At 44.6% G+C, this 15,225-nt stretch overlaps 1 protein-coding gene across 1 annotated transcript in view; it reads left to right on the top strand.

The window, feature by feature from the left end:
- The window catches only part of LOC124285627 (cullin-associated NEDD8-dissociated protein 1-like), a 52,160-nt gene that overhangs the window by 17,168 nt on the left and 19,767 nt on the right, over window positions 1-15,225 (top strand). Inside the window, exons 12-19 of the mRNA XM_046721887.1 lie at window positions 131-316; window positions 893-1,004; window positions 3,919-4,012; window positions 4,381-4,498; window positions 5,292-5,423; window positions 5,636-5,669; window positions 6,184-6,283; window positions 7,656-7,741. Of these exons, the coding sequence (XP_046577843.1) occupies window positions 131-316; window positions 893-1,004; window positions 3,919-4,012; window positions 4,381-4,498; window positions 5,292-5,423; window positions 5,636-5,669; window positions 6,184-6,283; window positions 7,656-7,741 (862 nt within the window). The remainder of the gene's footprint in view (window positions 1-130; window positions 317-892; window positions 1,005-3,918; window positions 4,013-4,380; window positions 4,499-5,291; window positions 5,424-5,635; window positions 5,670-6,183; window positions 6,284-7,655; window positions 7,742-15,225) is intronic.

Here is a 15,225-nt window from a genome sequence, read left to right as displayed (position 1 = left end):
CCCCACATGGGTACAACGTGTGAAGCCCATTTCTGGTGTCCCCCGCCGTGATGTTGGTGGAATATTGCTAAAAGCGGCGTAAAGCCAAACTCACTCAGTCAGTCAGTCAGTCAGTCCTGTTGTTTTCCAGCCCATTGACAATGCTACAGACTCAGGTCCCAGATGTTATCAGAGCTATCCACAAACAGTTGAAAGAAAAGAGTATCAAGACTCGCCAGGGCTGCTTCAGCCTCCTCACAGAGCTGGTTCTGGTTCTCCCTGGAGCTCTCACAGACCACCTTACTGCTTTAATACCAGGCATTCAGTATTCACTTGGGTAGGTGCAATCATTTATATATACTTCTAGTGGTACCATTGTTTTGTTAGTATGGGTCCTTCATTTTGAAGAAAAACCTCTCCTCATGGATTTACTCCAGAGTATTCCCCAGGCTCTGGAATATGCTGTAGAAAGTACCTCTCCTCAGGGATAATCTGTAGAATATTCCTGCTTGAGAAGGGGCGATGGGGTAGCCTAGTGGTTAAAGCGTTCGCTCGTCACGCTGAAGGCCTGGGTTCGATTCCCCACATGGGTACAATTTGTGCAGCCCATTTCTGGTGTCCCCTGCCGTGATATTGCTGGAATATTGCTAAAAACGGCGTAAAAACATACTCAGTCAGTCAGTCAGTCCTGCTTGAGATATATATTGCATGAGAACATAATCAATGTGCAGAGGAATATAAAGTCAAACAATAAGTGTCTGAGTTTTTGTTTCAGACATGCAAATCTTGCCTTGTAAGTGAAACACTGGGCTCTGAACATCTTTGTTAAGTGATAGAATGCCAGTAAGACATGAGAGTGTATGGATGATTTGTTGCTTTAATATTAAGAATATTTGAACTTGTTGCTTTTCAGTGACAAGAATACAAGTTCCAACATGAAGATTGACACACTGTCTTTCCTGAATACGATCCTCCTTCACCACCCACCTGCCGTGTTCCACCCACACATCCGAGTTGTTGTGCCAGTATGTATATGCTTAGATCTGTAGCAATCTGGGATGAATTAGAGATATGCTAGTAGTGTTGGTTGAGTGGTATAATCAAACACTGATGGATGGGTATTGTTGTTCATACATCACAGGTCTGTCTGGCCTAGACTCAATTATTTACAGCCCTGACATCTTAGCTGGAATTTTGCTGAGTATGGTGTTGAACTCTAAACAAACAAAGCACTTGGTTAAACACCGATGGGCTCTTAACTGCCATGCTGGCTCTGTAAACATGTCCGTTTATAGGTGTGTATTGCATACATTTTAGAGAGTTACAGTGTGATTCCAGATGTAAAGTGTGTCATGGTATACTGATGATTTCCAGACTATCAACTCGTTTTCTTCCTGGACATGATTACTATCTGGTTGCTATCTTATAAATGGCTGGATTATTTCAACCTGCAACACTGACAACATTCCACTCATGTTCTCTCTCTTCCCCCTTCAAAATATCCTGTTTGTCATAGCGACGAAGTTAACAGCCGTAAACTATTGTTCACTCTCATATCATGTATGTACATTCTTTTAGTGCTTTTTTCATCTTATTTTAGTCATCAGAGACATATTCTCATGATGAAATAAACCCGTGAAGATCAGAATTATGCTTTTCCAGAAGAAGTCCTCCTTGGGGTACATGTATGTTCTCCACAAGCGGGATTGGATTATCAAACACAAGAAATCAGAACTGGTGTCTACACAGACTGGTTTTCTGGGGAGAGAGATTCGGGACACGGCGTAGCGTGGTATCCCCGTCTCCAAACCGCCTTACCAGGGTTCAGAAGGGTTGCTTTGCAATCTCTCGAGTTCCCCGTGGCATCGACACGGACATGGCTCCAGTTGCTAAGCAACATGGCGACAGTGGTCATTATCTGGCGTGCGCGTCCGAGGATGCGACCTTTACAGCAGGCTTTAGCAGAGCTGTGGTCTCAATCGGAGAGTTGCGAGATTGTTTTCCACTTTCAGAGTGGTTGGTTCCTCACTTGAAGTGGACAGATGCCGGAAATCTACCCAGGGGGTTTCACGGGAGACCCTGACGCCATCAATCTTGAGTCAAACAGGGGCCTCCCTCACAAGCTGACTCAGCCTCCTGTTCCATTACCCTTTCAATCGAATCTGCTATCCCAAGTGGAGCGCCCCAACTGAATCCCAGGATTCAGCAGGTGGCTTGGCCACTGTCCGGAATCGCTTCCAAGCGAGCGGATTTCCTGCACTAGTTGCAGACAAATTCTGGCTTTGCGGAGGGATTCGACAAGCGTTCAGTGTGGGGGCAGATGGGCCTGTTGTGCGCGCTGGTGATTCTCAATCCCTTTTTCTACAGATTTAGTCAGAGTATTGGGGTTTTTGCAATCTAGATGAGAAGCCAGCTTTGCCGCTTCTTCTATCAGATACTACTCCTGCCGATGGTGTACTCTTGGGCCACCACCCCCATTGTGCAGCGTCAGAATCCATCAGGCGGATTAGTCCCCCGTGGGACTTGTCAATCGTTGACTTGATTGGATGTCCAGTCCTCTCTTTTTCAATTTGTCGGCTCTTTCTCAAGCTGTTAAGTTTGAAGGCAGCTTTCCCTGTGACGGTAATGTCTGGCAGATGGGTCGGCGACATTCACGCAATGTCAGCGGATCCTGAACTTGACCGTCTTTCACAGGGTCAGCCCAAGGTTCGAAGGCTCCTTTCAAGTAACGGCATCTATGGATCTCCGGCTTTTACTCAGCCTCCTTTGTCCAGTACCTCTCTACGACGTGGTACATGTCTTAGATGTCCATACGAATCTCAAGGCTTATATCACAAGAACGGTGTCTATCCGTAAGGATAAACAACTGTTCTGCTATGGTTACACAATGCCATTTAGAAAGTGGTCAAATGTAACACATGTTCAACTGTTCTACTGTTATGGCAGTGGTACGGCTGGCATTTCAGCGAACAAGCAAACCATTTCAAGGTCTCTGCCATTGTTTGGGCTATATTCACCATGGGTTTTATTCTCCAGATGGGTTGTAAACTCATTCGGTTAGGGCAGTGACCACACCAAAGGTATGCCGTGGCACTGCCCATTGTGGAGATCTGCTCAGCGACTATTTAGAGCCGTCCGAGCACGTTCATCCATACCTTTTAGCTGGACAAACACTTCAAATTGGCTTTAACGCGTCACATCGCTTCACTTTCGTAATTTGGGCAGACTGTTCTCCACACAGAGGGCGGAGGTGTAACTCACTATCTATGGGAGTCTGTCTTATGCTTATATGTACCCAAGGAGGACTTCTTCTTAAAAAGAATCGAACAAACCTGTAGAGGTTTCTGATTCTTTGAAGAAAGTCCTCCTTGGGGTACGGCCACCCGCCTCCCCACATTCTGTCTGATCACGAGGTAGACGGCGAGAGTTACCTGCTTTTGGCTGTAGAGGCCCTGGAGGGCCCTGTAGGGGTGGTCTCACAAGACAAAAACAAGTTTTTTATTAAAATATTGTTACAACTGTCGTAGGAATTTAATATGGACATGCTTATACGTACCCCAAGGAGGACTTTCTTCAAAGAATCAGAAACCTCTACAGGTTTGTTCGAGTTTTCAGTAACCCATGCTTGTCGTAAGAGGTGACTAATGGGATCGGGTGGTCAGATTCTCTGACTTGGTTGAAACATGTCAACGTATCCCAGTTGCATAGTTTGATGCTCATGCTATTGATCACTGGATAGTGTGGTCCAGACTTGATTATTTACAGACCGCCACCTCATAGCTGGAATATTGCTGAGTGCAATGTTAAGCAACAAACCAACCAAATGACTATATGAAATAAGTAAATGTATATATGTCTAATCCTTCCCAGCAAACACCATCTTGTAAAAGAAATCATAAGAAGCATTCAGTAGTCGTGACACAACTGGTTTTGTTCCAGCCAATAGTTCATGCTGTTGGGGATCCCTTCTACAAGATCACTTCAGAGGCCCTTCTGGTCACCCAACAGCTGGTCAAGGTCCTCCGGCCACTAGGTATGTGTGCTGTACTGGTTTCTCACATGTTATGATTCAGAGCAGCTTAGCTAGACTATGACAAATTTCATATAGCTGGATTAATTCTGTTTGTGACACAGTGCAAGAAACAATCGATGTATTGAGGTTAGCTGAAGTTGACAGCTGCCACATATGTATATTTTAAAAAGCTAAGGACAACGTTGCTCTGCATTTGACAGCACATATATTGAGGGTAAGAATGTCTTATCAGCCACATGAAACATTTTTGGGACAGGGGTATAAAGTATTGTTCACAATGTGCCAGGACAAGCTCTCAACTTACTCTCATCCTTTGTGTCTAGGTTCAGCTGTTGCCAGTAGTTTGTATCTGACAATGTCTGTTTCAGAAACCCAGGTATCATTTGACTACAAGCCATATGTTAAGGACCTCTATGGCTGCACGCTGAAGAGGCTCAAGGCTGCAGACATTGATCAGGAAGTGAAGGAGAGAGCCATTTCATGCATGTGAGTTGATGAAATGTAGGGCTGTCAAATCTGTGAGTTTAACCTGTTTCCTTCTTGTCACCTTATGGTAAATATCTCTGATCATCTCATAGTGAACATGGTGAAATCTAGCTCATGTTCAGTACCATGACAACCACTGTGGATAATCTAACTATTACCAGAGTTGATGTGCAAGCTAGTCATTTTACATGTGAAATTAAAGAAAAGCCAAAGAAGTGGTTACAGGATTTTAGGCAAAGGTAGTCAGGCTGGGCATACTCTCCAATCGGTGAAACTTCACAGCTCATTAAACACTGCCAATCTGTTTTAATCCCACTAAATGGAACACTGAAGCAGTTGTGACAGTATTCCCTAAAGTATTAAAATGGGCCAAGTCTTGAGTTACCCTGTGGTGAATACATGTTAATTTGACCTGAGAATAAATTTCAATACTTACAATGTTTTGGTGCTAATGACTTTACTACAATATCAACCGATCAGTATCTGTCAGCCCACCAGTTCTTGACATGGTTGTGTCTGTGTGGCCAGACATGTTTTTATGGTGGAAAATTAACATTGAATCGTCTTCAGGACTGATGCATGTGCGTCAAATCCTACCAAAAGGTTCAAACAAGCTGAGAGCCTGTCAGTAATGTTGAGGTTTTCTTTTCTTTAACCTGTGATATCAAGTCACATTCATAATCCTGTGTTTTGCTCTTGTATTTATGGGTCTTGTTTTTTCTTGTATACTTCTTTCAAAGACAACATGTTTAGTATCACAATGTGTATTATTAGATTTACTGTTTGATTTCAGGGGTCAGATTATTTGCAATCTTGGAGACTCTTTAGCAGCTGAGCTTAGAGAATGTTTACCAATCTTCTTGGAGAGATTAAAAAATGAAATCACACGACTGACAACAGTGAGAGCTCTGACCATGATAGCAAGGTGAGTGTTGAAATGAATGCGTGAATAGATTTCCTGCTATTTATGTTCTTAACCAGCTAGTAGTGCTCAACTTGACATAATCAAGTGTCTGATAGGTTATGTTCATTTTTAGCATTTATTCTTTAAAGACAAATGGTAAACTATGGTCAATTTTCTGAAATGAGTAAAAGTCCTTGTGATGTTTATAACAACCTGTTAATCTCTCATTTCAGTTCCCCCCTAAAGATTGACATAAGGCCGATCCTTGTAAGTATCTGCCAATGCTCATATTCTACCATACAGAAGACTTACTCCCTGATCAGATTGGGGCTGTGTAATTGCTGAAATAGTGTTTTGCAAGATATTTGGATCTTATATGTTTGATAGTGATTATGTTTGATTTTGCACACACATTGTATTGTCTGTCTTATGGTAGATGATGATGTTTTTGTATTTTTGTTGGAGGTGCTCCCAGTATATCAGTATATCACAACGTGATGATCTAAATTCAACAAGGTAGTGATATGGTTTTGAACTAAAAAAAACAGTGTATTCTACAGTAATTAGAGTCTAGATCAGGTTGAAGGCAGTGGGGTAGCCTAGGGGTTAATGTGTTTGCTTGTCATTCTCAAGACCCACCCCCATGGGTACAATGCACAAAGCCCCTTTCTGGTGTACGATTGCTCCAATATTGCTGAAAGCAACGTAAAACCATACTCACAGTCCTAGATCAGGACGGAACACATGCTATTTTCATAATATTCACCTGTCTTTTTTGCAGACTGAAGGCGTTCCTATTTTGGCATCTTTCTTGAGGAAAAACCAAAGAGCTTTGAAACTGTGCACACTGCTGTGTCTAGATGTCCTTGTGAAAAACTATGGTGGGTATATTATTGTAGATCTCACATGTACTCGCGATGACATTGCGTGATGAATGTTAGCTGAGTAAGAATTGAGACAGCGCTGACTTTTGTTTTTAGAATTGGTGAATGACATAAGTATCTGTCAACCCACCAGTTCTTGACATGGCTGTGTCTATTTGATCAGACCTGTTTTTATGGTGGAAAACTGACACTGAATCGTCTTCAGGACTGATACATGTGTGTCAGATCCTACCAAAGGATTCACACAAGTTAAAAAATGGATGATAAATATGACAATGCAATTTCTGACTAGACAAACAGATGGCAAAGAAACTATGACACACTTAATGCACACAATGCTTCTCAACATAGTCCATGGGAATCTGAAAAATGAGAAGGGTGTGATGATCTGTTTTTGTGGCAAGGAAGTTTGGGATTTTCAACACAGCAACTGCTTATCATACATGTTTATCTCATGGCAAATGACATTCATCAGATGTTTCCAAAGTTTTCTAGTTGTCACACTCATGTTCCATATGGCATACTTGATGAGATAAATCTATCACTGGATAAACACCTATCCATTGGTTTGTTGAGAAGGCACTGATGGTGAGGCTATGATATTGATATAGATCTCTGTGATTGATGAGCTCTCAACATCAGTACCCATGAAGATGCTGATTAGAATTGGTCTTTAACAACCCATGCTTGTTGTAAGAGGTGGTGGTCAGGCTTGGCAATTTGGTGGATCCATGTCACAAATTTCCAATTGTGTAGGTCAGTGCTCATGATGTGTATCACCGGATTGTCTGGTCCAAAAGCTTATTTGCAGATCGCCGTCATATTGCTGAAATATTGCTGATTGGGCGTTAAGCTTAAAACAAATGACTTTGTACACAGTAGGATACAGTGACAGTTGAAACATTGGTGGGAACCAGTAGTGGTGATCCCATTAATTGAAATAATCGAAGATTGGTCACAGGGACTAAACGACCAAGCAATCGATCATGTTTTCTCATAAGCGAACACAAACAATTCTGGAACACTTGTTTTCGTCAACAATAGTTTTCATAAGGTTGGTTTTGTCTGTTACATTTTATAAGCACTATAATAAGCTCGTTCCAAGTCATGATTGAATTTATCTTAAAGACACCAAAAAATTTATGTTCCTAACATACTAGTCATCCTTTAAAGATGTGAAATTTTGCCCAAACACCCAAAATAACTACATGTTTTTTCCTTATTTTTTTGTGCATTAACAAATTTCATAAATGACGCTAACCAATTATTTTGGATGATTGATCAGTGGTAATTAACCAATCATCAATTATGAGATTTTAACCAATTCCGAACACTAGGAACCAGTCACATTTCCTTTATCCTGTCTCAGGTCCAGCCTTGACACCTGGGATGATCGCGGACATGATGAAGGAGATGCCATCACTCATCAATGAGAATGACCTTCACGTGTCCCAGGTAGGTCAGGAACCATTCTTGTATAGACTCATTGATCACATTCAAGTGGAATAAAGTTGTCAGCTGCTTCCTAGGCGACTTTATTTACTGTCCAGAGTCAGTTTAAATTACGAGATAATCTGTATGAGATTTTCTGTTTGGTGTTTTATATGAGTATTTAATGCCTGGACATTTAATTTGGTACACAGAGAGATTATTGTCCCCCGCCGTAACGCGGAACGGGGGACTATGTATTCAGCGGCGCCCGTACGTCCCGATTCTTGTTAACGCGATATCTGATGAACTGTTGTACCCAATGTCTTCAAATTTGGTGACAGCCTACATTGGGGGATTACACAGACACCAGTCGATTTGGGTGACCTTGACCTTATTTTCAAGGTCACCACGACACTGTGACCACTTTTCAAACTCTTGTTAGCGTGATATCTCATGAAGTGTTGTACCCAATGTCTTGAAATTTGGTGACAGCCTACATTGGGGGATTACGCAGACACCAGTTTATGTTGGTGACCTTGACCTTATTTTCAAGGTCACCATGACACTTTGAACACTTTTCAAACTCTTCTTAACACGGCATCTCATGGACTGTTGTACCAAATGTCTTCAAGTAGTATATACACTGGGGGTACGAGATCAAGTCCAACAAAAGCCTCTGTAAAAGCTTCATTTATGAAATAAAGCTTTTGTCAGGCCCTTATCTCTCTCCGCTATTGTATATACCACTGTTTGAACCCCCAGTTAACTTCTTGGTCACTATGACCGCGAACCAACACTTTCCTGATCACGTGATGCTATTGTCGCCCTATATCATGTTGACCTCGAGGAAACAGTTTAATGTGAATGAGCTGGTTACAGGATACTATTGGGATTACTTGGTAAGGTAAGTGTTAAATATTTTGCTTGGGGGGTAACATTGTGTCGTATGGTATGACCAATAATTCCTCTCTGACGAAACCTCCCTGGCCCATCTTTCAAGTAGTACAAGTTCGTCTCGTCGGTTTTGATGTCCACTTTATCTATGTTGTAAGTTTTGACTGACCATGTCGGGTCGGTGGCTCGTTTCCGAGTGTCCCCTTCATGTTCTCCGGCTGGTAGAGGTACCTCACGAGGACCCGGTCGGGTATCTGTTTCTCCTTCCCACACGATGGTGCAGCCGGTTCGGCTATCACTGATTTCAGTTTGATAGCGTCGGCCGGTTTCTTGCCGGTTTCGTGTCCATCCGTGATAGGGACGTCTTGTTTATCGTCAGTCCGTATATCTTGTGTCCATCGCTTCTGAGCGTGTTCATCTGATGCCTGAAGGTGCGGGTCTTGAACAGGGCTTCCTTGAATCTGGCGTGTTTGATGTGTTGTTTCACCATGTACTTCTTGACACCCTTCGCCTTTCGGATCTTGTTATTGTCGGCCTTCAGGATAGAGTACATCTTAGGCCTCAAGCCTATGTACTCGGCGATCGGCGTGCCGGCACACTCATCCATCATCTTACCGAGGACCATTTTGTTAACCGTGCTGTGCATGGCATGGTCCTTGGGGTAGTCACTGGTGTCGTATAAATGGATGTGTTTTGTCATGTCCTCGTACACGTCTTCGGTTCGAATCTCCATCAGCAGGGAGTCCGTGTCCGTGTACAGCACTTCACACCTGTCTCCGTACTGCTTCTTGAGCTCGTTGTAGTAAAAGTCGTACATCAGGTGCTTGGAGAGGTCGAGGATGCTCATCCCCATGTAGACGGGCCGGTTGAATTTGATGTGGCTTTTCCTCATGTGCAGGGCCACCAGGTCGTTGGTGAATATCTTGCTCCGGTTGAATGTCGGGCTGGCTATCAGTTTCCTGAGCTTGTCTTCTTCTTCGACCGAACCAGCTTCACGGTCACGCAGCGTGTTTAAGTAAATTCTCCATCGTCTTACCGAACACTGAGTTGTTCATGAGCTTGTAGAGGTTCTTCTTGAAGTCACTGGTGGCCAGCTTTCGCAGGTCTGTGATCATTCTGATGTAGGGTTCCATCCAGGGTCTTTGGTTGAACTTGAGCACCCTATGAATTTTAGTCAGCCTCATACCCAGCGACAGGTACAGCTGCAGGTTGCGGTAGTGAACCATTAATGCTTTGATTCTTTCCCTGATATCTTTCAACACGAGCTGAACTTCGCGTTGCACCCAGATGCTATGCTTTTATGCGTCGCCGGGAGAGCCGAGATATGAATACGTTCTCTTTTGTTATCTCATTACGCTGCGCAGTCGTCCAGGATAAACAGCCGTTCCCCTTTAATTTCCGGTGATAGTACCTTCGAAGCCAGTCCCGCAGACGTGTTCCCGGTAGGTACCCTGCGTACGTCGGTCGGTCATCACAAAGCGTCTTTCCGTGGCATCGCTTCTATTCATGTGCACAGTAGGTCACATGATAATGATATTATCCAGAACACATCCTGGTAGTACCAGCGATATCCACTTCCCAAAAACGGGTCTTCCCATTAAAGCCCGCTCCGCTCCGCCTTCACTCAGGCAGTCGCGGTCGCGGAGGTGAATCAATAGATGGCTTGCCACGAATCTCCCATTCTCTATATTAAAGTTGCGCGTCCATAATCGATACAGATATAATTTCAACTTGCCAGCGGGTTGAGCCTTCTTAATGTGAAATCTGGATGGTTATCCCTGGCTTTAATTGTTTGTCGATGCGAGGAGACGCTGCCATGTAATTGATCATCGTCCGTGGATCGCATGTCCAACCATAATGTGGCGATACTTTGGTGGTCAGGTATTCACCGATCTGCGCGGAGGATAGGTCAGGTCTCTTGATGAGCGTGTTGGTGTATTAATTCGGTAGTTTTAGTTATCTTGTCCACTGCTGGTGTGCCCCTCATGCGAGCTGAACAGCTGGTTAAGGCAATACCTCGATAGTCGCTTCCCTTTTTCAATCGGGGTTGAAAAACTTCACTCTCCCGCGCCGGAACTGACTTAGCAATCCTTCAGGGGGCGATCAAATTACCTTTCATCGTCGGCGCCCGACGCGTTTAAGGTTGATGTTCCACAGCGTGTAGCATCTTATCCTGTATGATGGCTCTATGCGCAGGAACCTATAAAGTAGAAGGATGGCGCATACGATCCCGAAATTCCTGGTCGAACTTTGCCTTGCGCCAGCTCGGACTGAAGTGACCATGTCGAACTCAGAGAGATGTTGTCGATTAAGAAGTGGCTTTCGCCTTCATCACTGTTCAGCGTCGCATACGAACTTTGCTGTAGTCCATTTGGAAGCTTGAATCACGAGGCTCCGCGTTTATCACCAGCCGTCTTGTTAAGCGTCCGGACGCTTCGGCAGATCAACTGGAGCATTATTGATGGCATCCTCGGCGTTAACAACGAACTGTTTCTGGCGTCGTAAAAGCGAAGTCCCCATAATGGGGATGTTGGAAGCGTTTGCTTCTGGCAGCCCCGCGTCGTTCCGAATCAAATCGTTCAATCTGGTTACACCCGTACGCAGGTGAACCCTCTCGGCGTGTCCAGCATGAACTTTTCCAGTCATCCGCGGCTGGCTGCTCGAACCTCTAGACTTCGGTAATCCTTGCTGTTGTCGAAATAGCCATGTAGCGGTCATCCACTTCGTTTGTTGTGATGTGATGATATGCGACTTGTACCCCATTCTTTCATCTTTTAAGCTGGCTTCCACGAGGGCATATTGTGAGCGATGGGGATACCCAACCATGGTTCGGGCCCGGTAAGCGTAATCCGTCTTGGTCTAGTTGAATTCGTTACCAGCGGCGTTCGTGAGGCGATCTGTCATTACAGGTTGTTTACTTTCGTCCCATGCTTTGTCCTGTGGGAATGGGCTGCTGATCTTTGAGGATATGCCGCCTGACCTGGTAGTACCGTGAAGCGTGAACACAGAACTTGACTCAGCGGTCCCCGCCCGGTATACGATTAGCGTCAAGCCACATTCAGTTAGTCGCATTAACCACAGACTACGGTAGTTGAGTTGACTCTGCCAGAACTGCATAGGGTTGTTGAACCAGGCGTGGACTACCTTGGCGTTAGTCACCCGAAAACCTATACCAGTCAAATACATCTATAGAACTGGGCTCCTGAAATACAACCCAGCAGCGACCACGATCTTCGTAATGCGGAAATCTATGTCCAGTTTAGGGGTAAAACACTCCCCGGTTTGTACATTTTTAAAGTATTATATAATGGGTATATATACTCTAACATGTTCGTAACACTTAACAGGAATAACGGCGGTGAGTCCGTTCAGCCGAGGGTTAACTCCGGGGCACCATCCCTGAGTTGGTAATGCTCGGGTTTTAGATATAAAAGCATAATCCTGTGAATATAGGATACCTCAGCATAGCGCTGCACATAAAATGACTAGCGCTGGAGGTCGAGATGAAGTTGAAACAATGCGTCAATGTTGGGATCTCCGACCTTGCTTAGGGAACCTACGGATTACTGACCGGAGTAGATGGTAAACTATACGCCTTGCAGCTTAAAGTAGTATTTACAAAGCGCGTTGAAGTCCCTCCATCGGTAGAACCCTGGGGATATAATTACATACCTCAGGAGGAAGCTGACCCTCAACACTTTCGGTTTGACCCTAGTCCGCGTCGGTGATGATAGATGGGCGGTATACCCATGCGTTCGGAGGCAAACTGTTGACTTACTTAGAAGATGTTGAGAGGAAACGGCGTTGTTAGAAACAAAGAAGTATACCCTCATCTTCACCGGCCTTGACAAAGTGGGTGTTGTTGCACCCAAATCAAGTCGACTGGTTTTCTCAACGTTAGTCTGCCAAAGCTTCCCCTCGTGTTCACGGAGAACAAAGACAACTGCCTAAACAAAGTCGAGTGAACAAAGCGGAACCCTGCTTCGTGAAAACTTCGTCCGGGCATAATCATCAGCCCACTCCTCGTAGTATGGCCCACATGCTATCGAGTAAACCGGAGTGCAAGGCGGTAGCATTACAGGTTGGTGTCTGGAATTCGCCAGTGTGGTCAAAATCCTGGAAGATCGACCAGAAAATTCCGCACTGGCCATCCAAGTCTGCCCTAGGGAACCATCGCGCTGGGGCCAGTAGATGTAGTGAAGGGAATCAAACTCCGGTGGCCCAAATGGCGCCAGTATCGCGTTTGCACTGTTTCACGATGCGGGTGGAGTCGACTCCCACACCAGTCTGCAGAGGGTCACCGTGACCCGTGGAAGACCGATATCCCTCACCAAGATCTTCCTACCCGACCAACATACCACCTCATGGGGTGAGGTGCACCTCCCTGAACTATCACGAGAGTAAGAACAAAAGCGGTATCTTGCTCGGGCGTTTCACACACACCCACACACCCCACCCCTCCCCCAACTTTCAGAGTATAAGGTTTTCCAAACACCAAATGCACCTGGGCTACATGTTAAATATATCCAGTTATACACATTTATCATTTCGATTATCACGCTGGCCTACTATATTTCTATGGTTATACCCCAGGCTCCACATTCATCATAGAATTCTTTTTCAGAGAGCGATATTGATGAGGGGTGGTTACCTCCTAGCACCTTTTACCTGGGGTGGAAATAAGATGGTCACATTCATATCCATTTAGGGACCCACATTGTCGTATTGTCCTACAAGCCAGACTCGGACCCCTCACTGGGGTTGCTGCCTTCCATTAATAAAGCAACCATATAGTTAGTATAGAACAAGAGTTACCTATTGACCTTTCCACTATTAAGCCTACCACGAGCCGTGAGGCCTTATAAACCCTCAAGTACATTGATCGATATTAAATAAAAGCCCAATTAAAAATATCTTTGTAGTATATGTTATACACGCTGGGATGGGGGCTGTACCCAGTCAATGAAGAGATGGCGAAGACACTGGAAACCGTGAAGCGGGTTTCGGTTTAAACAGTTATGTGGCGATAAAGCGCCAACTAGATCAAGACCCGACACCGCACGGGCGGCATTGTACAAGAGGTACCATAGAGCTTTCAATGCGTGGATGGGGTTGATACAGCCCTTATGACAACCAGCATGGAACTAGAGGCGGTGGGTGTCGAGTTGTTTGCCACCATAAGTAGCCGCACCCATAGTGCTACAGGCATCGAAATAACAGCTGGGGTGTCAGGGTTGGTGGGGTTGGTGTTTTAAGTTTGCATCCACAGACTGCATCGTAAAGCGTTGAAGCACTCCACGGATCAGGTTCTGGCGAAGCAAAGCTGAACCGCGGTGGCGATCACATCTCCACCGCACTCACTGACAGTAAAGTCTCCGAGGAGGAGTTTTCGTTTGCAGTCCTCTCTGAACTCATAAAATATCATGAAATGAAACAAGAGATTCAAACAAGTCTCAAAAAAGCACTGTCATCAGCAGCTGGAAAAAAGTCACATTAGAACAAAGGGATACAACAAGCCCGGCAAGCCTTCATTCACGAAAACCAAAGAAATCATAGGAGATTCACGTTAAACTGTTTTGCTGAGATCAACATCATGTAGGCAGCCACTGGCGGCCGTCAGAGAAGGAATCACGGCACAATGTTACCCCCCAAGCAAAATATTTAACACTTACCTTGTCGAGTAATCCCAATAGTATCCTGTAACCAGCTCATTCACATTAAACTGTTTCCTCGAGGTCAACATGATATAGGGCGACAATAGCATCACGTGATCAGGAAAGTGTTGGTTCGCGGTCATAGTGACCAAGAAGTTAACTGGGGGTTCAAACAGTGGTATATACAATAGCGGAGAGAGATAAGGGCCTGACAAAAGCTTTATTTCATAAATGAAGCTTTACAGAGAGCTTTGTTGGACTTGATCCTCGTTACCCCCAGTGAAGCTGGTGTGGCGATAATTTTCTTGTCCTGAATACTAAAAAAAATGAGCTCAACTGGAAAATGATAATAGACTTCCGGACTAAGAAGGAAGATTTACTGCCTGTGACTATTCATGGCTGTGATATAGAAATGGAAATGTGTCAGACTATAAATATTTGGGTACTGTTATAGACAATGTAGAACTCAACTGGAACAAGGAATATATCGGACAGAATCTATGCTAAGTGCCTGTTTATTCACGGACTGTGGTTTGTTTCAGTGGATACGCTGGATAAAATTCTGTTCTGTTGCAGACAAGCATTTGCCGCTGACTTGCATTTAATATTATGTCTTCTACAGCCATGTTCATTTTATTCACGCTTGCAGCTGCGGTACCTAATTTATCCATTTCTGCCTTTAATAAATAATTACTTCTATGCTTTGAGACGCTGCAGCAGATAGGGTCATGTAGAGTTCCAGCTTGCTGGACTGATACACCTGAACCCCGCCAGTCTACTGCCAGTTGGATCAATTCCCGCTTCCGCCTGGTGTTCCGCTAGAGTGCTGATGGACGAGTCCGCCTCCAAGAAGCTGCCCCGTTTCCCCAGACATCCCATCACGCAGCCGAAGACTAGAGTTTTCTACTGCATCTCAACGCTGACCTCTGAGGGGGAAATCAACTAAGTCTGTTTTGAACT

The sequence above is a fragment of the Haliotis rubra genome, unplaced genomic scaffold, assembly GCF_003918875.1.
Source record: "Haliotis rubra isolate DU_JTF1 unplaced genomic scaffold, ASM391887v1 Scf364, whole genome shotgun sequence".
Lineage (NCBI taxonomy): Eukaryota > Metazoa > Mollusca > Gastropoda > Lepetellida > Haliotidae > Haliotis > Haliotis rubra.
The sequence above is the reverse complement of the archived record's forward strand: the minus strand, read 5'-3'. Positions and strand labels throughout refer to the sequence as shown.